This window comes from Mus musculus, chromosome 2 (genome assembly GCF_000001635.26).
Source record: "Mus musculus strain C57BL/6J chromosome 2, GRCm38.p6 C57BL/6J".
NCBI classification, from domain to species: Eukaryota; Metazoa; Chordata; class Mammalia; order Rodentia; family Muridae; genus Mus; species Mus musculus.
The window spans coordinates 113,442,746-113,468,446 of NC_000068.7; the positions used below are offsets into that span (position 1 = coordinate 113,442,746).

A 25,701-nucleotide genomic window follows, 5' to 3' on the forward strand; every position below is an offset into this window, starting at 1 on the left:
TAGCCTGTCATCATTATTATACTCCCTTGGGTAAAAAAAATAAATAAATAAATAAAATATATATATATATATATATATACATATATATATATATATATAATTACGAAATTAAATGTCTTGCAAAAGAGTACTAAGTTGGACAGAAGTACTTCTCTTCTGTTTTTCTTGAATGTAATTAAGTGTGATCTATGTGTGGATGTATGGGAAGGAAGGGAAAATGTGTCCTGAGTTTAAGCATCCGTGGTCAATGTGCTTATAAAGCATTAGCAACGTAGTGAAGTGCTGCAATGTGTAAGTATAGTCCAGATTTATAGGGGTTTCTTTACCATTCAGTCACACACCTGTGGACACTAGGCTCTCCTTTGAAAGTGCACCATCTAGCAAAATGTGAGTTTATGATATAACTGAAATGTGTTGTTTATATAGCTTCCTGGCTGAGTACTGAATTTAGAATGAGCTCTGGTTTTTAATACCAACTCTGCCATATATGGCAGGGTGACCTTGATAATTTCTGAGCCTGTCTTCCCATATGCAAAAAGAAGTATTTAGCCCTAACCCCTATGGAAAGAGTAAATGAAACCAGAGCACAAGAGAATCTAGTAAATAAATGATGTGATTATTCAAAGAAATTCAAAGTTAATTTATAATGACCAGGGAGTGTTTGACATTGAAAGTTCTTGGGAACAGTGGATAGAATTTCTTGTCAAACATCAATTCAGGATAGGATTATCTTGTCTGCTTGTATATTTAATTAAGCTATTAAAAATTAAAGTCTGTAGAACAGTTACCATAGATTATAGTTAAATCTAAACACAGCATAGCATTCTAGCTACAAAATTCAACTCCTAAAAAAAACAAAAAAAAAAAAAAAACAACAAACAAACAAGCCGGGCGTGGTGGCGCACTCCTTTAATCCCAGCACTTGGAAGGCAGAGGCAGGTGGATTTCTGAGTTTGAGGCCAGCCTGGTCTACAAAGTGAGTTCCAGGACAGCCAGGGCTATACAGAGAAACCCTGTCTCAAAAAAACAAAACAACAAAAAAAAAAAAAACAAAGCAAAACAACCCAAAAAAACAAAACAGTTGAGCATGGAACCAATCTCTTTTATTTTGTAGTAGGAAAGAGTCAAAATTAGTGTGGAATGCTCAGAGAAGTGTGTCTTCAATTATTGCTACTGTTCATGGGAAATGCAGACTTAGGCCTCATTGTATGTAGTTTGTTTGGACTGCAGTTGTAAACAGTGTGCCAGATGATAATGCTTTTGCTTTTGTTTCTGCAGTTCAGAGTTTGCGCATGCCCTTTAAAATAGCTGAATAACAAAAATAGTGGGTTGCACATTAGGTAGCCTTGAGTGTTTTTGTTTGTGTGTGTGTGTGTGTGTGTGTGTGTTTAACTTTAGTTTTTACCCCCAACTGTTCCTTTACCGTCCCAGAAAAAGGTCCATCTTGTACTAAGACGGCTCAGTTACACATAATGGAAGCATCGTGTACTGGCCATTAAAATCGATATTAGGATCGGTGTTAGGATGCGTGGTTTCAAGAATCAATTGGCTCTGGGCATACTTTGCTTAAATTATTCTTTGCCTGTTTTTGCACAGCCTGACCAGAGCCCCACAGAGCAGGACGACAGGACTCCAGGCAGACTCCAAGCTGTCTGGCCACCCCCAAAGACAAAGGACACAGAAGAAAAAGTGGGACTGAAGTACACTGAAGCAGGTAACTTGAAAGGAAACTGGCATCCAGGAAGGAACCTCTTCCCACAGTGGCCTTTAGTTCAAGATCAGAGGACTTTCAGCATTTAGGGTTTGTTTCACCGTACATTACAATGCAGAAGGCTTCTTCTGCTCTTGGTCTTGGCATGAAAGCACACCACTTTGCACATTTGCCGTTAGTGATCGTCTCAGGGATGAAACGTGACTGCCGCGCAATGAATGGAAGGGGGCACTCGGGTCAAGTAGGAGAGCCTTTGGGGAGCGAATGGAGCAGGTGGATTACAAATTCTTCTGGAAGCAGGTGGTTGGGCACATAGAATGCTTGTGTGAGCTGGCAGCATCACTAGGAGAGGCGAGTATGATTCTCCAGGGCTGTAATCTGATGGTCTGTTTGTCTCTGAGTAATGCTTCCCAGATAAAGGAACCTTGTGCAGGCTGAACGTACAGATGCCATATCAGTTACTCTCTCACTCTTGTTAGACAAAGCTTCAGTTAATGCATGTCCAATTCTAAGACACTCTACCTCTCTGGAAAACTTCCCAGGAACTCAATTTGAATCTATTTACATGGAATAAGACTGTAGATATTTTACTCTTTAAGTGGAAGGTTCAAAAAAAAATCACTGTAGAACTACACATGCATATATTTTATGTGTGTGTGTGTGTGTGTGTGTGTGTGTGTGTGTGTGTAAGGGGTAAGGGGCTGTGTTTCATCAAAACTCTTTACTTTCTTCCTGATATTTGGAGACTTATCTGACCTACCCAGAGACTGCCACTCCAAAATATGGTGACAGTGCTTTTATTTATTTAATTTAAAGGATTACCTAGAAACCGGCAGGTGCTAGAAGAGGCTTTCTGACAGCTTTTCATTATCATGTTCCAGTTTTGATTAACTTTCCTGAAGTGAATTCTCATTGTGATGCTGGGCTAGCGAGTCCTGGGCAAGGGGCCTCGTCCCATGCTAGCTGAGCTACGTTGCAGCACAAAGGACCTGGGGTGCACTTCTGATCTCTGCTGAGCTTTCTCTTAATGAAACTCACATGGTGGCTACACAAAAGAAAGATGAAGTCTGTGATACACCCACACAGGCTACCATTTTCTATTTCAGTCCTGGTCAGTGTTCAAGGGGGGAAGTGTTCCTGTTGGAAAGAATCACTTACAATCTTTTGTCTGTTCTGTGAGCCTGAGGCCTTAGCGTTTTCCACTTTCTTCCCCATGGGACAGGAGAATCTTCATTGTGAAATCACACAACTTCCTCCATGTCCCTGATGTTCTCGTCTCTTCCCATTGTACCCATATGTTAACAGTTCATTGCAGTGAATCTTTAGAAGGTAGAGAGAAGCCCTTCCTTTGTTCATCTTTAATATGTGGCTTTTTGGTGGTGGTGGTGGTGGTGGTGGTGGTAAGCATGCATACATAATGAATAGAAAGACTTCTTTGTGTAAGTGAGGGGCTCAAAGCTTAGTTAATTCAGTAGGCTTTGTGTAATATCAGACAGAGGTTGAGAATACTCACCTTGGCAAGGGGGCTCGGAGGTGGTCTCTAGCCTCCACAGAATCACAAACCTGTGACTTCCCTGGGACAGTTAAGTACATCATAGCACATTGTTATTATTATTATTTTTTTTTTTTTGCACTGCCTTTCTTATCGGATTGAAAAAAAAAAAAAACCCTCATCCTTAGTGAAAATATGTATAGCCACTTCAGTTTTCCGGCATGCATGTAATTTCTTTCGATTGGAATGCTATCTGTGATCAGATCACACTATTGACCCACTTACCAAGTCGTTTGCTTAGCATGGGATAGTGTGGGTGATTAAATGCTCTGAAATTGCCTTAACTTACAAAACAAAGCATAGAATACAGTGAGCCCTAATTAATAAGTTAGAGATTTTAGTCTTGATCTAATTAGTCAATCGTGGCAGCCTTCCTTGCCATGCTGGGTATTTGCTAAGTAGATAAGGAAGTAAATATCACAAATGCTTCTTGAATGCCATCTAGTCCTGTTTTGAGTTGCTCCTTAGCTTTTGCTTTGTGTTATTCTTTTGTCTTCCACTTCTGGAGGCTCACAGGGGTATCCTTCCCAGTTAATGGTGGCTGTGATCCCTGGACTGACTGGCATGCATTGTCAGAACCACTAAGACCTTCCATGAGCTTGTGAGAAGGCGGCAGGTGAAAGGGGTATTAATGATAATTCCATTGGGTAAGACAGCAGGCTGGCCGTGCACTCCCTGGGAGACCCCTTGGTTACAGTACTTTGGCACGACTCTAATTCTGTGTCTGTGCCTGGATGCCTGGGAGCCTTCTAGTACTGGTGTATTTTAGGGGAAGTGCTTGCCATAGAAGGATAAGATACCCCACACATTTTGTGCCTTGCTGATAATTTTGAGAATGTTAATACACCTCTTCCCCCACCCCCTCGTGCTTATTTTCAGCTATTGTTGAGAAAACTGAAATCTCAGAGGAATTTGGTGTGTAGCTGAACATAGTTTGTGAACTCTCTGTTGGTTTCCCTGCCCCTAGGGAAACATACTGAGATCAGCTAGTCTCTGGGGAGCTTAGAGACAGCAGTTTGAGTGACGGCAGCTCAGGGTATCCAAAGTCTCGCGCTTTTACATCTACAGTGTACATCAGTGTTCTCAGGACTCAGTAGTCGCTAATCTAAAGAAACAGGAGCGTCAGACCTCAGTGTTTCTGTTTTGCACGTACATTAGAATTCTGCGCTGATGAAGAGAGGTGGTCAGTCCGTGTACTAGCTTTTCCATGAGTTCTCCCTGCTCCACCCTGTAATTCCTTAGGCCACTTTTACTGACTTCTTAATCAGTACTCTCCAAAGTGACTTAAGAAATCACTTGATCCTACAGATTACATTTTATCAAGAATAAAACAGAAATGTAGGAGAACCTGTTAATCTTAAATGGTGGCTTCTGGAGTCTTCCTAGTCTATGAGGGTACCTCGCTCGAAGTGGTTCCTCATGGCCACTGTCAGCATGCTCCCTTCTGCCATTCCGCAGCTGCAAGCATCTTCCGCAGCTCTGGACACTGCAGCCACTTCTCTTTTAGTTTTGAGGGAGCATTCACTGTCCCAGCCAGTTCTGTGGCCATATTGAGGGCATTGTTGCTTCCACTCTGAGTCCTTGGAGCCTTAGTGATGTGCCAATTGAGAGCTGTCACTTAATGGACTACTATAGGGACTAGAGTTGACCCCTACACAAGGGTTGAGTTTGGAGCTCAGTGTTAGTTCATACAGTCCCTGAAGTGCTTTGCTCAGATAGAACAGAATACCCCCACCCCTACAATGTGCTGAGCCTTCCTTCCTATTGTTATTGTCAGCGTGAGCTAATCCTGTGTCTTCAAGTCTCACAATAACTCTGAGTGAACAGAGCATTTTACTCGGGCCTTACTTGCTTGGGCTGGGACATAACGCCTCTCCTGATTCTTTCTTCCAATATCACCCTTTGGTTTGATGCAACCTGTGGATGGCTTTGTGTTGTTTCTAAGTGGGTTCCTCTGTCTTCTTTCCCATTAATAAAAATCAAAAGAGAAGTTGGGCCATCTGGAGCCACTTAAGAGACAAGTCATAAACAACAGTGACAGCGACCCTCAAAAGGCAGGTTAATCATCCCCTGTGCAGGTGCGCAGCCTGCGTCCCTTAAATGATTTTTCCGCTGCTTTTATTTTATTTCCCCAATTCCACAACAGAATTTGACTTGGAGCACAATCAGAGTTAAAGATCTAGGGTGTTCTGTTTTGTTCTGTTTTGTTCTGTTTTGTTCCTGACTCTTGAACTGATTTCACAGCAGGGTTTTAGAGTAACTGTCCTCTCTGTGTTTATGCCTAAGATGGACTTCCCGTGGCGGTGTTTGCATAGTCCTGTGGCATCTGCTGCCCCGCACCTCACAGCACAGCACCCCAGTTCTCCTGCATACTTCAAATAACATTTTCCACTTTTCTGATCTATCTGTTCCTCCAAAACTCTTTGTAGAGGGGTCCCCTTTGGGAGTTTCCTCCAAAACTCGTTGTAGAGGGGTCCCCTTTGGGAGTTTCCTCCAAAACTCGTTGTAGAGGGGTCCCCTTTGGGAGTTTCCCTTGGAATTGTGCTACCTTGTTAGTGTGAGATGGGCATGAAAATTCTTGCACTATTTTTTTGTCTTGTTTTGTTTTTTGTTTTTCGAGACAGGGTTTCTCTGTATAGCCCTGGCTGTCCTGGAACTCACTTTGTAGACCAGGCTGGCCTCGAACTCAGAAATCTGCCTGCCTCTGCCTCCCGAGTGCTGGGATTAAAGGCGTGTGCCACCACGCCGGACTGTGTTTGCACATATTATAGAAAACTTTATCCAGGGCATTTTAAGATTTTTAGAAAAATTTTCATACACACACACACACACACACACACACACACACACACGCCTTGCATTTTATCTAAATATATCTCCAGACACATTATTTAATAATAAATGCTTGGTTGGATTTGTTTCTTGAACTAGTTTTCTGTTTCTAGAATGTTTCTAACCATCTCATGCCTAAAGCTTCATGAGTTTGATACAGTTCCTAGCCAAGTCTAGAGTTTGTCCCAGTTCGGGTCACGTTTGGATGCACTGAATACTCAGGAGCCTTCTCTGACTGAGCCTTTGCTTAGTGACTCTAAGTATTTTGAGAATTTTTAAAACCCTAGTCATGGAGTCTGGAGAAGTGACTCAGAACACAGAAATGGTCTTCCAGAGGAGCGGGGTTTGATTCCTAGCACCCAGATGGAAATTGACAACAGTAGGTAACTCTAATTATATAGAGTATCTGACACCCTCTTCTGGCCTTTGAGGTCACTGCTTGCACATGCTGCACACAGACAAAACACCCATCTATGTAATATAAAAAGAAACAAATCTCAAAAAGTCAATAAAACCATGTAATGAGAACCAAAAGCTACTGAAAAAGCATGCTGCCATCATCATTGCGTGGTGTGCCTGATGACCAGGCATCTGTTTGTGCCCCCAGGTTCAGATGAGGAACCTCTCTCAGTTCTTGACACTCGCTTCTCTTCTGCTACTATGTTCTGTGACTGGTGGCATTTCTCAATATATTATTATGGTGAAACTCAAAATCCCGAGAGAAAGTGAAGTCAAAGCTTGTGGAATTAAAAATGGCACCTCTTGTTGAATTAGTCTCTTAATTAATTGCCCGTCGGAGGGAGGAGTCATGAAGAGCGAAAGCTCTCGTGTGGTCTTATATGAACTGGGCACCTTTGGTTTCTCTTCCTCTGTGCATCTAAGAAACCTTGTTCTCCACTGGCAACACACCCGAGCTAGGCTTGGCAAGCCCTAAATTCTGTCCTCTCAGTGTTAGGGGGGTCATGGCTTTTGTGGAAAAGAGAACTCAGCACAGGCTGTTGAAGTTATGAGCAAACCACCCGCATAGGTGGCCTCTCCTAGGACTTTCACTGCCAGAAGCTTGGAGGTACCAAGCTCAGAACAACTTGGAAATATTTCTTATCGAGAGATCTGTGGATCAGCTCAACCCTCACAGGACTGAGGATCTGCCTACCCTCTGGTTTGCTTCTCATTTGCCTTAAGTGAGAGAGCTCTTCCTAGTGAGTCAGACAGCCTTGCTTCATCAGCCAGGGAGAGCTAAAAATATCATGGAATTATTGGCTCACTGTCGTCTGAGTTTTAATTTCCCCATCCATGGCTAACAGAGTGTGTTACGCCTAGGTGGATATTGCCTTGAAGTCATGTGTCTAGATGACTTGTCCCAAGTCCTCTTTAGCTGCCTAGGCAGTGGATTTGCTTGTTGTGTGTTCTATGGCCATTTAGGTCACTTGCATGAAGTGATTTTGATAGCACATGATTTAGAGATGTCCAAACTAGAGACCAGGACAGCCTTGCATTTTGTGGGTACATGCAGAAAAGAGGGGCAGACTGGGAAGCTGGAGGTGAAAAAGTGCTAAGCTTCCACTTCTTGTAACGCTTGGAACCCTGGTGGGAAAATCAACTTCCCCAAACTCAGTTTCAGCTAAAGCTTGACATTTAACAAGGAAATCCCAAGTGCAGACTCAAATACTGTGTTCAAAGAGTTTAAGTCATAGCTTTTGTTTATGCATTTATGTAGTTATTTGCTGTTCTGGCTAATCATATGCCAACTTGACACACAAACTAGAGTTATCTTAAAGAAGGGAACCTCAGTTAAGAAAATACCCCCATAAGTCCTGCTATAAGGCATTTTCTTAGTTAGTAATTTATGGGGGAGGGTCCAGCTCATTGTGGGTGGTGCCATCCCTGGGTTGGTAGTGCCAGGTTCTATAAGAAGGCAGGCTGAGCAAGTCAAGGATGACAAGCCAGTAAATAGCCCCCCCACCCCCCATGGCCTGTGGATCAGCTCCTGCCTCCAGGTTCCTGCCCTGATTGAGTTTAGATTTTATTTCCAAATAAAATGAATTTATATTAACAAACATCAGTAATAACATATAAATTTTGTTTTTCTCAAACTGATACCCATCTGCCCAGTCCCATTTAGTAAGTGCTACATTCTTGCAAAAGTGCCAGTTCACACCACATATTCAAATTCATTCCATATTTCTATCTCTTTCCAGAATACTTATTTATTTTCACTTATTGTAGCTATTGCTATACTCACCCAGACATTGTGCCAGTCACCTCAATTTGCTTTTTCCTCTAGATTCTTATACACATAAATTCTTGTATATACACTTGATAGTGAGTTTTTTAGGACCGGTGATGTGGCTCTGAGGTCATGAAGGTGCAAGCATAAAGGGCGTGTGTATGGGTCAGAACAATCTCCTGTACATACCAACAGAGGCCAGGCAGGGTGATGCGTGTAATCCCAGTGCTGGTGAGGCAGAGCCAGTGGATCCTGAAGGCTCACTGACCAGCCAGTCAAGCAAAATCAAGAGCTTATGGTTTGTTTAATGGTGTCTCCAAAGATGCAGCAGTGTCCATGACACTGTCCTATGCACTGGAAACTGTTTATGATGGCAAATAGTGCTCTCTGTATATCTTTTTTTGTTTGTTTATTTTTTTGTTTTTCTGAGATAGTGTTTCTCTGTGTAGCCCTGGCTGTCCTGGAACTCACTTTGTAGATCAGGCTGGCCTCGAACTCAGAAATTCTCCAGCTTCTGTGGCTCTCTGTATATCTTACTACATTAAAATCTAAAAACAAGGTTTCAGGAGATAGTTCAGTCAGTAAAGTACTTGTAATACAAACATTAATCACCTTAGTTCAGTCCTCAGAACCCACCTCAAAATGCCAGGTATCAGGCATATGCTTATAGTCTCAGTGCTGGGGAGGTGGAACCAAGAATATCATTGGTGTTCACTGGACAGCTAGCTTGACTTAATTGATGATCTCTAGGCCGTTGAGAGATCCTGTCTCAAAGGAGGTGGACCGTGTTCCCAGTGTTGTCCTCTGGCCCCCACACACATGCATGTGTACTCACACATATTTCTATACACATTCACAAAAGTAGAGCCCATTAATAAACTGTGTCTGGTTGTTCAGGTCTATAATCCCAAACACCCTAGAGTCTAAAGCAGGGGGATTCCAAGTTCGAGGCCATCCTTAATTGTAGTTTAAATACAAGGCCAACCTGGGTTACATAGTGAAAACCATTCAAAATTAAAAAAAAAAAAAAAATAGGGGCTGGAGAGATGGTTAAGAGCTCTTGTTGCATGCAGGTGTGAGTGCATGTCTGTGGAAGACTGAGGGCCTGAGGTCTATGTTGGCTATATTCTTCAAAAGCTGTCCATCTTATTACACCCAGTATAATGTTCTCAACGTTCACCAATGTTGTGGCATGTTTGAATACTTTGTATTTGTTACTGTGTTTTGTTTATACATTTTCCTGTGAGGTGAGTTGTCCCTATCTCTTGTTTAGTGTCAGTAATGCACCTGTTTGTGCAAAGCTCTTCTTCAAGATATACCTTCAATCGTTTAGTGTGTGTGTTTTTCTCTCTCCCTCTCCCTCCCTCCCCTCCCCCCTTTCTGTATTTGTGTGCTTACATTTGTGTGCACTCCTGTGTGTGCATGTGTGTGTACTATGCACAGTCAGTGCTCAGAAGTGATATTGACAGATGACTCTTTTTGAGGAATTTCCGGTCTTCTTCTGTTTATTTTTTTCCCCTTTGGAGGCAGAGTCCCAATGTATAACTTGGGTAGCCTGGGACTCTCTATGTAGATCAGGCTGCCCTTGAACTCTCAGAATTTCCCGTCTCTGACCACCCCCAAGTGCTGAGATTGAAGAAGTATGTCACCACACCTGGCTTCTATACTTAAAAAAATTAGTAACAATATAATATTTCATTGCTATCAACACTTCACAAACTTCTATTTCTTCACATCCTGCAAGCATTATTATTATTTTTAAAGTAGTCATCCTAATGAATATGAAATGGTTTCTCCTGTGCTCTGGATTGCTTCTCTAATGGTGTGACATTGATCATCTTTCTGAGTGCCTACTGGACGTATAGTGTCTTTGTTGGAGCAAATGTCGGTTCTATCCCTCTGCCCATTTTTTAATTGGATTGTTAATATTAGAGAATAAATCAGTTTCCCCCAGCCCTCCCTGCTGTCTGGGACTTGCCAGATAAAGCTGAAAATAGCTAATAGTTGACATCTTACATCTTTTTGATTTCAAAGGCTTCCTTTCAGTGTTGTCTAGTCCGTGATCATATTGGACTAGAGATTTTATTTAATTTTATTGCAGACCTGGACTTTTAAGTACTGTTTGAATGTACCCCACTAGCGATATTCTTATTAAAATGATTCATGATATTCTTCAGCATTTTGATCTATTGATGAAGATCCATTTCTACTTTCTTTCCCTTTTTAAAAAAGGATTTATGTATTTATTATGTATACAGCATTCTCCTGCATGTATGCATGTCTGAAGGCCAGAAGAAGGCACAAGATCTCATTATAGGTGGCTATGATATATTCCCATATGGTTGCTGGGAATTGAGCTCAGGACCTCTGGAAGAGAAGACAGTGCTCTTAAGCTGAGTCATCTCTCCAGCCTCCATTTCTACTTTCTTGAGAAGCAAGTCCCATGTAATTGTGATGTAAGGCCGAGTTGTATTTGATGATTTTCTGGTTATTTGTTTGAACGTTCTCCCATTCTCACTGGTGTGATAGTTTAAGTAAGAAATGCTCCCCAGAGGCTCACGTATTTAAACCCGTGGTGTCCATTTCATGTTTAAGGAGATTATAGAACCTTCAGGAAGTAAAGCATTGCTGGAGAAAGTACGTCACTGGGGGCGGGCTTTCAGAGTTGAAAGCTCCACCTCATTTCCTGTTCTCTGTCTAGAGCTCTGTCTCTCTGTGCCTCCTCTGTGGGACGATGTGATCTTCCTGCTTCTCCATCCTGCTGTTGCCAGCCTTCGGCACCAGCCATGATGAACTCCTTTCTGAAACTGTAAGGTGATAAAATAAACCCTTCCTAACTTAAGCTGCTTTTGGAGATCATTTTTACCACAGGGACAGAAAAGTAACCAATACAATTAGCATATATTTATTATCTTCAATAAGAGTTTAGTTATGACATTTATAACATATATTATAAACGCATTAATCGTGTGCATTGTATATTCCTCTTCCCCGAAACTCTGGCATCTTCAATAATGAAGTCTTCACCAAAAATATCCTTGTGACTTCAAGATAAAGGAAAGTATTCGGACATTTTTCTGTATATTAAGTAACAGAGAATACAAGGTCCATGTAAGAGCACTAAATTTGTTAAAAACAGAAACAAATGAATGATTTTTCAGATCTGCATTCTGTGTTCTTTTTTTTTTCCCCCAGTAGCATTAGGGCTCCTTCAGTACACCAGTATTCAAGATAAGTAGAAGTGAATTCAGATAAAGAACTGCCATTGTGTTTTGAGCTCCATTGGCATGGCTAGGGTAACTCCTAGGGGATTTTCCTTGAGTTTGTGAGAACACATTCTATCTCATGATGTAATCCTAGAACTTGCAAATGGCTGGGACATCAGAGTCTGAGATTATATCTCACTCCTATTTAGTGACACTAACATGTTATAAGTATCTACTTCATTGGTGCTGGTATTAAATTTGCAAATGCATTTAATAATACATCCATTCATTTAGCAAAAATTCACTGAGAATCTGCTATGCACAGGTAAATGTGATAGCTGCTTGGAATGTAAAGAGAAACACAGCAGGATTGTTACTCGGAAGAGGCTTATGATTTTATTTTTAGTTTTTAGTTTTATTTTTCACCAGAGTCCAAGTGGATAGGTTGGAGAATGGAGAATGGGAAAAATGTGAAATGTATACAAAGAATGAATAGAAGGTAGAAGATATGTATGGCATGTGGTTGAATGTGTCCTACATGGAGAATTGAGAAGAAACCTCACAAGTCAGCTTGGAAAATGGTAGTCTGGGTAAGAGGGATGAAGCTGAGAAAGAGCAAACAGAGAGACAGCAGTTCCTTGTGGTTGTTATAAATGAATACATAAGCAAGCTGGGCCTGGCAGCATAGGCTTATATTCTCAGGTACTCTAGAGGCTGAAGCAGGAGGACCCCAAGTTGTAGGCCACCCTGAGGGGTAAACAGTATGGTGTGCCACGTGTAGTTTGGGGGTTGCTACATCCACTCCAGTAGTGACAAGTGCGACAGGCCCCGAAAACCTGGGCGCTTTCCACGGGTTGAGGGGGGCCGATTAGGCCCAGTCCGTGGCAGGGGGGCCTGGTCTTTGGAGGAAAAGGAATGTGTGGTGTGCCATGTTGAGGACTTACTTATAGACATTTGTGGAAGCTTGAGCGATTTTATGCAGAGAAATAACAACCAATACGGGTTTTGTGAGAGCCCCCTAAGGGTACTAAGGAAGAGTGTTAGTGTTGGAGGGACATACGGAGGGGTGGAATGAGTCGGGATCTTGCTTGGAGTGCCCTGTGTGGTCTAGAGGGAAGATAATGGGGCAGTCAGTGACTTTCATTGTCTTCTGAACAGATAAATAAATGAATCATGAATCTTCATTACTTGTGATGAGGTGTGATAATGGAAATGAGATAGCTTAAATCAGTAGGCCCCCTGGTTTCACTTTTAGGTGATGGCTCATCTTTTTCTTTTTTTTCTTCTTATTAAGCCTATTGCCTGGTATACCAGAAGAATAAAATAAGATTATTTGAACTTAAAACATTTACTATCTTGGTCATTCGGGGAAGAACATGGATCTTTAAAGTGATGTGTGTGTGTGTATGTGTACTCTTTACTTTGTTTATGAATTATTTGATTATTTGATGAAATATATCTTCAGTGCCAGGCTATTACATTAGTAATGAGCTTGTATAATACAGGCTTTCCAAAAACAAACCAACTCTAGGAACTATTTTCTTAATAACTTATTTTCTTTTTAATTAAAAAATAATTATCATATTGCCACAATCCAATTAGATAACATTCTGCCATTGTACTAAGGTCTCTGTGACCAACCAATGCCAACTAAATTATTCTGTACTTTCAGACTCAGCGAATGTTTTTATCTTAGCTTCATCTTTCAGACTCTACTCACGTTTCTCTCAGTTTTGGCTCTGCTTCCTTGACTCTCCTGCCATCTCATGACGTCTTCTGAATCCCCATCAGACACTGCCTATGACAGCTGTTTGGTTATTGGAGTTTTAGTTAAGCTTTTCGCCACTTGTTGAGCACTTTGTCCTTCAGCCCTCTTTTCAGGTGTCCAGTTTTCAGTTAAGAATAGTCTTGGGACCCTTTTTATTAAGATGCACAGACATTTGAGTAATCAAGAGATGGAGAGTTCTTAAACCAAGGGACATAGCATGCCCTTTCTGGGGTCCAGGGGAGACAACTTACAGCAGTTTCTATCACACATGCTCCGCTGCCTTTAGTAGTGATAGCTGAGATACCCTTGTCCATGCCAAAAACAAAACAAAACAAAACAAAACAAAACAAAACAAAACAAAAAACTCCCCCCAAACCCACAACTCTTACATCTTATGGGATTTATTATTCTGGAGCCATGAGTGACAGTGTCCTGGGACACCAGTTTAGTTTCTTCAAATTCCATGTTCCATGTTCCAACATGCTAACAGTTTGATGAAATTTTTATAGTAATAGAAAAAAAATAAAGAAGAAGAAGTTGTAAATCAAGGCACGTTTTAAACACGTTGATGGAGACATTAAGTGGATGGGTTAAAAACTCCTCTGTAGGCCTCAGATGCTATCTCACTATATTCTTAGCTTTTTGGTTGATAGAAAGTAGAGTTTTCTTAATACATTCCAAAAGGTTTTTATCTATTAGTCATAGGATGATCCATTGCACACAGCGGTGGGCAGGGATATGGGCTGTTTAGGGGGCTAAAGGTAACCCAAGATAAATTGTAATGAGTTTCTGAACATCCGGCAGTCCACCCTGCACTCAGTCATTGAAGTCCTCTTGAGTTAGTCAGCTTTGCAGAAGGTTCAAATTGACAGTAAAATTTCTTTCTGGAAACTTGTTCACAGTTTATTGAAATACTTAACTAACAACTCATCCTACCCATTCCAATAAGATGAATAACTTACCCAGAAGTAAACTCATAGCTAACATTCTTCTGATAGTTAGAATGTTCTTTTATAACATATTTTTATATTTCTATCCCATAGAAATTATGAAATGGTGATCAATACAAGGCATTCAGTTGGAAAACTGTATTATTGGATAAGTTTTGTGGGAAACTGATTTTTTTTTTTTTTTTTTTTTGGCTTTTCAAGACAGGGTTTCTTTGTGTATAGCCCTGACTGTCCTGGAACTCACTCTGTAGACCAGGCTGGCCTCAAACTCACAGAGAGATCCACCTGCCTTCGGCTTCCCAAGTAGTGGGACTCTGGCATACAACACCACTGCCTGGCTCTGAGATGTTTTAAGAGATAAAAGAAACCATAAAAAAGTTCTGAGCATTAAAGCAGAATTTGTTCATACTTTTAAAAAACAGATGGTGCTGGGTGCCATAAATCAAGATGTTTGTTAGATACCTTTGACTCCATTTAAATGTGCCAGAGTTGCTTTAAGATATCAGTATTCATAAATTCTTCATAACTTAAGTTTACCACAGTATCAAGTTACAAATGTTTTAGGTGTCACTTTACTTATGTGTAAAGAGTATGTTATTTTTTTTTTTTTTAGAAACAAAACAAAATAAAACAAAACCGGGGTACATGCACAGTTTGGAGAATACTGTTGGGCTACTGTCTGAAAAGTGCTTCTCCCAAATCGCCTGAGACCTTGTTGAAAGTAGGGGTTGCTGTTATTGGGTCTTATCTAGGAATGGGAATATACATGAATAAGCTGACAGCTAATGAGCCAGTGCTGTATGGCAGAGCAAGCAGATCATTTTACAGAAATGTCAGTCTTGTTTATCTTACCCCAGGGCATGGCTAAACTCCTTTCACTGTGCCTTCCTGCCTGGTTCACAGTGGTTTTAACCAGAGCCTAAGGTGACAGAGGACACAGCCAGCTCTCTAGAGTACCTTCTCCAACCTTAGTCCCCAGTCCATCCAAGAGTTCCTACTTGTGGCCTCAGTCAAGATTCCGGACCAGTTTCTCCACTCCTCCTTCCTTCTTCCTCAAGCTAAGATCAGCTCTGGAGGCCCTACTGAGAGTGGGATATAGGGATTTCCACCATAAAAGACCATGTCCTACTGTGATGGACCCAGAGAACCATTTAGTGTCTGTATCTACAGGGCGAGCGTTGCCTCTGGGAGGCTTGCAAGAGAAGAACTGGAGTATTACCTCATTTGTCCATTTTTAATAAAGTTAAGCTAAAGTCAATGAAGGGCTTTAAGCCACTTTAGTAAAAGTTAGGTGTGACTTTCTGATATAGACCCATACGACAGAAGAACAGGGGGAAATGCAGCGAGATTTACAACCCCCTCCCATACACACCAGTGGTTCTTTTAGGGAGACACATGGGGTAGCTAGAGCAAGCACCTGAACAGAGGGACATGAGAGGTTCGCCATGGGGATACAGGCAAAGGGAACAGAAGACGCGAAGCCTCTAGGCTGCTGGAGAAGTGTCCAGAAATAATCCAGAGAATCCTCCTTTATAAAGAACCCGAGGACTTCCAACGGTTTGGGGCAAAATTCAAAGGTCTGTCCAGTCGCATGCGAATAACATCAAACAGAAACGTAGATATTGTAAAATATTTGTTATCAAAATCTGCAGCCCCTTAAGAATTTTCCTTATACACCAATTTTAAGATTGTAAGAGTTTTATAGCACTTGGAAGGCTGAGGCTGTTTAAGGCCAGCCTGCTCTATTTTGTAAATTTCATGCCATCTAAGGCTACTAAATGAGATTTCTATTAAAATTAAAAATAGTCTTAGATGCCAGTTTATGTATGTGGCTTTTCTATTTGGATTTGTGGCTTTTTTTTTCAAACTTATTTTTTACAAACGTCTTGGGTTCATGGAGATAAGCATTTGAAGAACAGTGTTCTGTGTTATTATACTTTAAAGACCGTTGTGCCACAATTTCTTATAACCTTAGCTAAAACTGTGGATTACTATCATTGGGTGTCATCTAGGAGTGATAATACACACAGTTACAGCTGGCATTCTCTGAGTTAGTTCAAAGCTGGTGGATGTGGAAGGCTTATTTCTACAAAGTCTCAGAACGGCTTAAAAGACATCAGACCTCCCACTAGATCTCCCTATTTAATGTGTTAATACTGGACCACATGGGTCACATTGCACTTAAAAGCATTTAAAAACCTATTTTATTTTTAAATAAATGTAACACTATTATTCTGGGAAGGGACCCCTAGACTTTGTCAACTGTCAAAGGCTTCTGTGATGCAGGAGGATTAAGGAGTGAGCCCTTGATGTTGGATATTGTAATCCCACATGTGGTTTGTTTGATTTGGTTGCATGCGAAGTGAAATGGGAGTTACCAGACATATTGGAACAGAGGTGTGGCCTAATAGTTCTTCTGTTTAGAAAGACTCCCTATGATTGCTATGCTGAACTGAAAAACAAGGTAGGAGGTTGGGTGGGTAGGTCGACCCACAATTACAGGGAAACTAACTACCAGAAGACAATAATGGGAATTCAGACAAGAGACTTATTTGCATAGAATAGTTCAAAGGCATCTTGAACTATGGTGACAGTAGTGGAGATATTTCTCCATATTCACTTTGGAGGAAGAGCCATTACAGTTTCCCGACAGATTGAATGTGAGGAGAAGAATCACAGTGTTCATTTCTGACCCGAGCAACCAAAGTGTGGAATTTCCATGGACTGGGGGAGAAAGTGGGTGGATCAAGTGTATGTGGTTAAATTAAGACACGAGGAGGGCATGCAGTAGCAGGTGTTGAGCTGTGTTTGGAATTACGAGTGGGGAATAGTGGGAGAGGCTTTCCAAGCAGCAGTGATGCCTTGGAGAATCACTGCATAGGCAAAAGTCAGTGTTGAAAACTTTGGACTAGATGAGACAGTCATTGTAGATGGAGAAGGAGACCTAGGGACTAAGAGAGACTAAGATGAAGTCTAGTGAGAACTTACAGTGAGGCATCATGAATACACTCAAGAAAGTGTCAAAGAGGAAGGGGACGTGCCACATGGCATCCTGTCTATGTCTGGGTGCAGATACTGCTCAGGGGATGTGACACACATGGCATCCTGTCTATGTCCGGGTGCAGATGCTGCTCAGGGGATGTGACACATGGCATCCTGTCTATGTCCGGGTGCAGACGCTGCTCTCAGCACTGTATAAATATCAATCTGAAGGCTCCTAATGCCCTGTGATGGGAATCAGAATTATCTCCATGACAGAGGAAGAAACGCAGCAGATAAACCTAAGCCCGTGGGTACCCTGCATGTGCATGGCTGAACTCGGATCTGAAGCAGTATCAGTTTTGTTGGTCTCAATGTTCTGATCAGTAAGTCACTGGTTTGTGTGAGTGACAGCAACTCCTCAATGCTGGCTCAGAGCCAGAGCCACACAAAGAAACTCATCACTTTTATACGAGTTATTTTCACTCCACCAGTAACAAAATCTAATTGAGAAAACTTAGAAAACATAAACAGAAGGGGAAAACTTTTATCAACTGTTTAATACCTATGGGGTCTTAGGACTTTGATGAAGTTAAACATCTGGTTTCACTGAACACACCATGTTGATATTAACAACAGTATTGCAGTAGCGGTGGGTAAACACTTAAAACATTGAGTTTATTAAACATACTAAGTTGGTGATCATTGTAATTGCATCTGGATCCTTGAATGTACTGTTAATTTACTTTGGGGGCATGTTTTCAAAGGAATACTTACTAAACTCCTTATGTACATGTTTAATATTTGAGATAATTACCTAAGATAGCACCAGTTTCTCTTTCTTATTAACCCGTCACCCTGGCTGTCCTATGGAACAGAGTGCTGTGGTGTCTGCCTTTGTAAATGCTTATCAGCAGTGCCCATTTCCTACAGCAGATGTTACTGATTATACTAACAGAGTTCTAACCATAAGTAACCATTTTGTCATTGAAAATTACAATAGCAAAGCTGTTATTTGTTGATTTTTTAGACACTGGATTTTGTGACTGGGAGGTTTTAAAAGAGAAACATAATCATGGTATATCACCATTCCATTACTATATCTTTGATGATCAGCAAAATTGAACACTTTGTTCCTATGTTAGGGGAAATGTCGACCATTGCTGTGACTTTCTATTTCTGTGGCATCTGTTACCATAGCAACTAAGGCAGTGAGCTGTAAATGAAGTGCATAAATTTCATGGGCCTGGCCTCCAGCTTGCTGGTTATGAAAGGTGTAGATGATGTGCGGCCTCAGGCTGTACTCTGCTAGCCGGGTACCTAGATGCTCATTCAACTGTAGCATCTCTGTTTGGGACAACTGCGGATGTAGCAACAGGTGTTACATTAGTGGAATGAAGTGCATATCTGGAAGAATAAAAGCTTATATATTCTTAAAGATGCAATGGATTTAAAATGGACATATGGAAGGGCTTCCCAGCTGACAGAGATGAGTTGGTGCTGACCAGTGGTGTCCAGGACCACTGGTATCTGGGAAAGAAACTTGGCTGAGGACCAGGCCTGCTATGACCTATTTTGTGGGATGCAAGGCCTCTCTGGCTTGTCCAAATTGTCAAGTGCATCAGGCACAAACTCTTCAGTGCCCATTCCTTTTTTGAGTATAAATCTCAGATTTGCATATCATAGTGTTTTCTTGTCTGTCTGTCTGTCTTCTTGGTTTTGGGTTTTGTTTGTTTGTTTTCTTTTGTGTTTTTGAGCTATAGTTTCTCTGTGTACAACCCTGACTGTCCTTGAACTTGCTTTGTAGATCAGGCTGACCTTGAATTTACAGAGATTGGCCTGCCCCTGCCTCCGAGTGTGCTGGGGTTAAAGGTGTGCACCACCACACCCAGCTGACCTCGTAATGTTTCTTTCCTCTTCCTCAGAACTCAGTACTGTGTATGTTCTTAGTTTAGCTTTTGGAGCTAGGTTTGCTGAGCCCAAATCCTGGCTCTCTAGCATATTACCTCTGTAATTGTAAGCAATTTATTAACCTTCCTGTGTCTTGGTTTCTTTTCCCCTAATATAGAGGTGGTAGTGTTATCATTGCACTTAAAAGTCTTAGGAGAATTATTGTATTATTAGTAGTATATTTTGTTTAATGTATGGTATACATTGTCTATATCTACTATTTGTATATGCAGTTATCATTGCAAACATTTTTCTTTGTGGAACAGAAGTACTAATGCATGTTAGAATCAATGGTGACTTATAGCTCTACACTTGTGGAAGTGAGTCATTTGCAAATCATAAAATGCAGTGTATAAAAATATAAAATTCTAAGGAAGAGTTGACTATTATTCATTTGGTTTTTAATTATACCCAGACTATAATAACCTCATGAACTTAAGGATCTATTTTATTGCAACTCCTTGAAAGAGAGGCCTTAAGTAAAAGCCAAAACATATTAAAGGACTAGATATCAATGAACAAAGCATCCTACAGTCGTTGGGTCCCTTGGAGCCTTGCAGTGTGTTTTATGATTATCAAGAGCTATCCCTTCTTGGTACACCCATGGCCCAATGTCCTGAGACCCCAGTCTCTAATTTCCCTTGAAGACCATTTGTAATCTTTTTTTTTTTTTTTTTTTGATTCTAACTTACTCCTTAATTCCAAGAGATTTTTCTTCCAGTTTAGTCAATTAATGATATGTAATTTATGGACTTTTAACATTTCTTGTTTCTCCCACCACTTTCTACTGTTCTGGAATCTTCCTCAGCCTTCTGCAAATGCATACCCAGTTTCTTCCTTGGAAACTTGACTCCATGCACGTTTCTGTGTCTGTGAGCCCTTCCTTTCTGGAATTCTGTGGCACTATATAGTACTAGTAATGTCGTAACTTCATTAAGGAACAGACATCTGGGAATCCCCAGCTCTGGAGAAATTCTTATTCTTGTTCCATCCTACTCTTAATCTGAACTGCAAAAAGCATTAGAAGAGAATTCTGTAACTGTCGAGGTTCTGTCACTGTGAGTCTGTATTCTCTGGCTATGTGTGGGCCCACAATACTATGTTCTCTGATTTTATGTGGGAGATGTTCCGCCTGCCACTGTCTCTGCATTTCCAGCCTATACTCCACTCAAAGCAACTGCTACTTCAAATAACTCTATCCCTTCTCAAAACCTTATTCTCTGCCTCTTCTTTTACTCTGAGCATTTGATTCCATTTTAATACTATCAAGAGGCTTTAAAGAATGGTAGAAAATACATCTGCCTGGCAGTCAAACAATCTGTCCCCAGCTGAACAGCTATGTGTATTTTTCCCCTTGTGTGACCATAAAGTGTAATTCCAAATACATACAGACATGAGATTCTCTGTTATTAGTAAAATGGGTGATTTGATTATTCTCCTTAATTTTCTTGTAAGGATTTTGAGGGAGGAGAACTCACCTCAGCAGCATCAGAAAATACATCTTTAAAATCTGTGATCTTACAGTTTTGTTTTATATATGCATGGCATAATTCCTGGGGAAACATGAACAGATGTCTTACCCCAGATACAGAATAGCCAAGACCCCAAAGAGGGGATATCACCAAATTCCCATTTGGTGAACCAAATTTTTATTAGGGTCACTTATAAGAGTACAGCCATGTGGTTACTTACAGAAGCAGAACTATCTCAAAGACAGCTGAATTACCAAAGCCCACCCTAGCTGAAAACCTGGAGTGAAGTCCAAACCTCCAAGTGGTTCAACAGGTTAGACAGTGTCCTTCCTAAAAACCTCAGCTTCTCTGGGCCTCCAAAAGGCAGCTCTGCTTGTCTTAGCAGTCCTTACTGGTTATATATGCTTGAAAATAGAAGGGCCTGGTGAATCTGATTGGTTTTAGGGACTTCCTGAAACCACTGTATTGTTTAAAGAAGCTTCACTGCAGGATACAATGTTTCACCTCCACTTAGAACATCTGTTGTTGTTTCAACTCCTGCATCACATCCTGTGTCTTAATAAGTTTCCTTCTGAATGGGAGTCTTAAATCTGGGAGGAAAGTGCTTACACAACCAGATACACTACAGACTGGCCTTAAATTGTAGATTACTTATGCCAATGCCATTTACTGTAATGGTAAATTTGTTCCTTTTCAATTGCATTATTCTCAAGCTCCTAAAACAAATCTTTATGGGATCATTGCATCAGTAGGGAGGTGGAAGAATTTGAAGACACTTTAGAAGTGCTTTTCTAAGTCTGGCGTGGTAGTGCACATCTTTCATCCCAGCACTAGGCAGGCAGAGGCAAGCAGATCTGAGTTCAAGGCCAGCCTGGTCTGCAGAGAGAGTTCCAGAACAGCCAGAGAAACACAGAGAAACCTTGTCTTGAAAAACAAACAAAGAACTGCTTTTCTCTGTAGCTTTTCTCTGTAAGTCCTCATAGATACTAGATATTTAGGGGAACTGCATACAATAAGATAACAAGAATTTAACTCTACTGTATTATTAGCTCTTAGTTGACTGCAGTGTCTACTCTGTAGCTTCATCGGCTGGAGAGAACAGAGCTTGAGTTGTCAAATACAGAGCATATCGTTTAAAACTGAGAGGTAAATGTAGCCTCATGTCACTATGGCTTGAGAATAAAACAAAACAAAGCAAGCATACAAAAGCCAATACCCTCTATTTTGGCTACCTTATCAAAGTCACCTGGAGAGCATTTAAAAAACAAAACAAAACAAAACAAAATAAAACCCCCAAAAGGGCCAGATTTCTGTCTTTGGGGCTGGGACATCCAGGAATGAGCCAGGATCAGCCTCCATAGGTTATAAGCCAGCCCTAAAAAAACAATAGAATAGCAGGGTCAAGGCTTCATGAGATGATGAAATGGGTTGGCTGGTGGAAAAGTTTTGACTTTCACAGTTCCATGATTGTCTCATTTATGTTCGTGATTCTGAGGTTAATATCACTGTAGAAAGATCGGAGCTACTTAGTGGAGCATCTAAGAGGCCCGTGTCTCGTTGCAGCCTCCGAAGCTATTTTATTTTGCACGGTGTTTTAGTGGAATCGGTGAGTGCTCTTGTCTTTGTACGGCCTTGTTCATGGTATTCTCAGCTGCGTACAAGAAGGGCAAGTAGAGACTGTCTGTATTCATAGGTGTTTTAGCTCTATTTTAGTGTCTCATTGTTCATCTTGTTTGCTTGGAAAACTAGCAATTTCTCACTGAATCTATCCTGAGAAAGTCAGTTATCTTAGAAAGATATTGTTACTCAAGGGGGGGCGAGCAGGGATCCTAAAACAGTGACCACAAGGAACAGCACAATCTGGGTTCTTTTAAAAAGGCTTGTAAGAAATGTGTAATTTCTGGCTATTCCAAGGAATCTCCCTGATGGTCCCTACCCATGTGCATGCATAGCCCCAAGTTTCTACACATTGCTTGCCTGCTGCATGCAATTTCCAACAAGAATGCTTGGAAATCTTCGAGTTGCTGGACAAAAATGTGAACCTCACACACAAGCAATGAATATATGTTTAGCATAAGCATGTGTGACACATTTCGTGATCTCATCTGTTGTTGCTATAAGTCCATACTCTCCACACAACTGAACACATGTTTTTATTTTACGTGTCTGGCAAAACTGTGGGCATAGCAGTGGAGGAGAGGCCAGAGCATTCTACATTCTTTTGTAGGTGGGTCCTCCTAGAGGGAGGCCACTACTTGCTTTTGTACCCCAAATTATATCGGTTGATTTTTTTTTCCCATTTGTCTTAGAGGTTTGCTCACCTTTGATGTTAGAAATTAGCGATGTAGGCTTAAAAATAGCATACTCAACTACAAGCATGTGTGTGAGTGAGCGTGCATGTGTGAACACACACACATACACACACACACACACACACACACACATGATCTTCAGTTCTGAGCGATAGAGGTGATGCCAGTTAAGCTGTATAGCCACAGGCAACAATCAAGCAGCTGTAACATGTTATGTTTAGGGTACTTTTCCACCATGTGAGAGGCACAAGTGTCTTGTCTCCTTTAGAAACCTGGGCAGGTAGCCTAGCCTCCTGGGTACTTGCCTGGCCTGATTTAAGAGAAAATTCCACTCTCATTCCAGTTACATTTGGCCGACTTCCACCTGCCTCTCCAGAGACTGACCTTCAATTCTCTCTTCTGAGGTTCGTTCTGTCAGCCTTAAATAAAGGTCTTTCAGCGACGGATTAAAAGCACAAGGGAAAAGCAGGCAGCTTCTACCAAAGTGTGACTCCAGGCAGCCCATGCCGATCCATGCCACATGAAGGACGTAGTCATCTTTGAGCACTGTGCGTTCATTCTGTGTGAACTTCAGCTTTCTCCTGGTTGACTATTCGGTGATACCTACTCTCATATAAAATGTATGAGTGCACATACATATATTAATTTTGAACACATCCATTGTTGCTTACAGGAGAGAACCATAAATAATTATAAAATGATATAAAATAAAGGTAGAATAATATCTGTATCTTATTAACCCTGTCTCTGTACTTCTGAGATTTAGGAAGCCAGTGTTGAAGCCCCTTCTGCTAAACCCTGTATCAGATTTCTTTGCTGCTCTCTCTAGAGATGGTGAGCAAACCCAGCATTTCTTGTGTGGTCGTCAGCTTGCAGAGCCCACTGGAGTGTCATCCATAGTCTACCTGTTTATGTGGTTTCCTAGATGACAGAGAACCTGGGACTTCCGAATTCTATGCAAATGCTATCCCAATATATGTTTTTCACAACTGTAAGATAATAATTTCATCTTTCCTGAAAATGATTCATATACCCCCTTTTACTCCATTGTTCAAAACTCTAACATGATACAGGGAAATGTGGGTGATTACTCTTAGTGAACCTTTGAGTTTGTCTGGCGAGCGTGGATGACAAAGCACACAGGTGGACTATGCAAAGTTTGAGTGTTTCTGTTTGGGTTTTATTGATTTGAAAAAACACCACGACCAAAAACTGTGTAGGGAGGAAAGGAGGTTTTTGTTTTGTTTTGTTTGTTAGTTTGTTTGTTTAGCTTGTAGTTTATAGTTCATCTCCACTACAAAAAGAAGTCAGCAGGAACTCAAGTTTGAACACTGCTTATGCATATTGCTCTCCATGGCTTACTCATTTTGGCTTCTGGTTTGGAAGCAGCACTGCCCACAGTGGGCTGGGCCCTTCAATGTCAACCAAGAAAATGCCCTACAAGCTTGCCTCTGGGCTAATCTGATAGGGGCAGGTTTTCTTCGACAAAAGTTTCCTCTTTAAAGATTGTCTTGTGTCAGGTTGACATAAAAACTAACCAGTACAGTGGTCAATAACTCACAAAAGCTCCATCCCTGGAACTCTTTACAAAACCTAAAGGCAGCACTCTGAATCAGAGTGTCTTCTCAGAAATTACTTACCCATTATACAACACTGTGGAGGGGCCTTGTGAATCCTGTAAATTTCAGGAACTTCCTCCGGCTTCATACGATTTAGTCTGAGACTTGTAAGTTTCCTTTACTCCTTGAGTTTTACAAGGTTACTAATCTTCCTTTCAGAAGGGATTGTTTCAATGAGAGGAAATAATTACACAGCAGTTCATCCCTTCCTTAATTCTTATATTCTTTCCATCCCCCTCCTCCACAATGGTAAGGGAATGGCATAAATTCCTGCTTTTTTTTTTTTTTCCACATATAGCTGGGAGCTTGGCTGGTTATTATTCAGTAACCATTTCCCATAATAAAAGAATAGGGAGCTTCCCTCCAGGAGCTTGGCGGATAGCATCAGTAATCTATGGGAGCAGACATAAAGATTTAGAAAGCATAGTAGCAGACACATTACATATAGTTAACAAAATAATCGCAGATGCTTCTCTACTGATGCATTCAATTATATTTTAATTCAACACAAGATTTATTGATATAGTTCTATGAATTATATAAAATCAACATATTGACTCTCATTAGCACTATGTAACTCAATAAATATACTGTGAAAATTGGTACACTAATCCTACATTAACGGATTTGTCTCAAGTTTCACCATTATTTTTGAAATTTGCTGAGTGCTTGATAAATCCAATGAGTACTAGTCAGTGAAATGGCTTGATGGGTAAAGGCCTTTGCCAACAAGCTCAGGACCTGAGCTCAATCCCTGGGATCCATAAGGTGAAAATCTACTCTGCAAGTTGCCCTCTGAGCTCCACACACACAAATACATCACACCACGTGCCATTTTGCTATCTCTATATCAATGCCAAAGTTCCTTAATTGCCAGCTGCTGCTCAACCTTTCCTTGAGACAGGTGTGTGTGTGTGTGTGTGTGTGTGTGTGTGTGTGTGTGTGTATGTGTGTGTGTATGTGTGTATATATGTGTGTGTGTGTGTATGTGTATATATGTGTGTGTGTGTGTATATATGTGTGTGTGTGTGTGTGTGTGTGTGTGTGTGTGTGTGTGTGTATGTGTGTGAACCTGAAAGCTGGGCTGGCAGTCAGCAGCCCTTGAAGAGCCTCATATCTCCTC

The 25,701-nt window shown here is 41.0% G+C and overlaps 1 protein-coding gene across 6 annotated transcripts in view; it reads left to right on the forward strand.

Annotated features, from left to right (window-relative positions):
• Positions 1–25,701, forward strand: part of Fmn1 (formin 1) — a 389,105-nt gene that overhangs the window by 115,082 nt on the left and 248,322 nt on the right. For 5 of the 6 annotated variants that reach the window (XM_011239295.2, XM_011239294.2, NM_010230.2 and 2 more), the window contains one exon: positions 1,597–1,714. The exons of the other annotated variant lie outside the window; for it this stretch is intronic. In XM_011239295.2, coding sequence (XP_011237597.1) covers positions 1,597–1,714 — 118 coding nt within the window. The remainder of the gene's footprint in view (positions 1–1,596; positions 1,715–25,701) is intronic. 6 annotated transcript variants of the gene reach the window in all.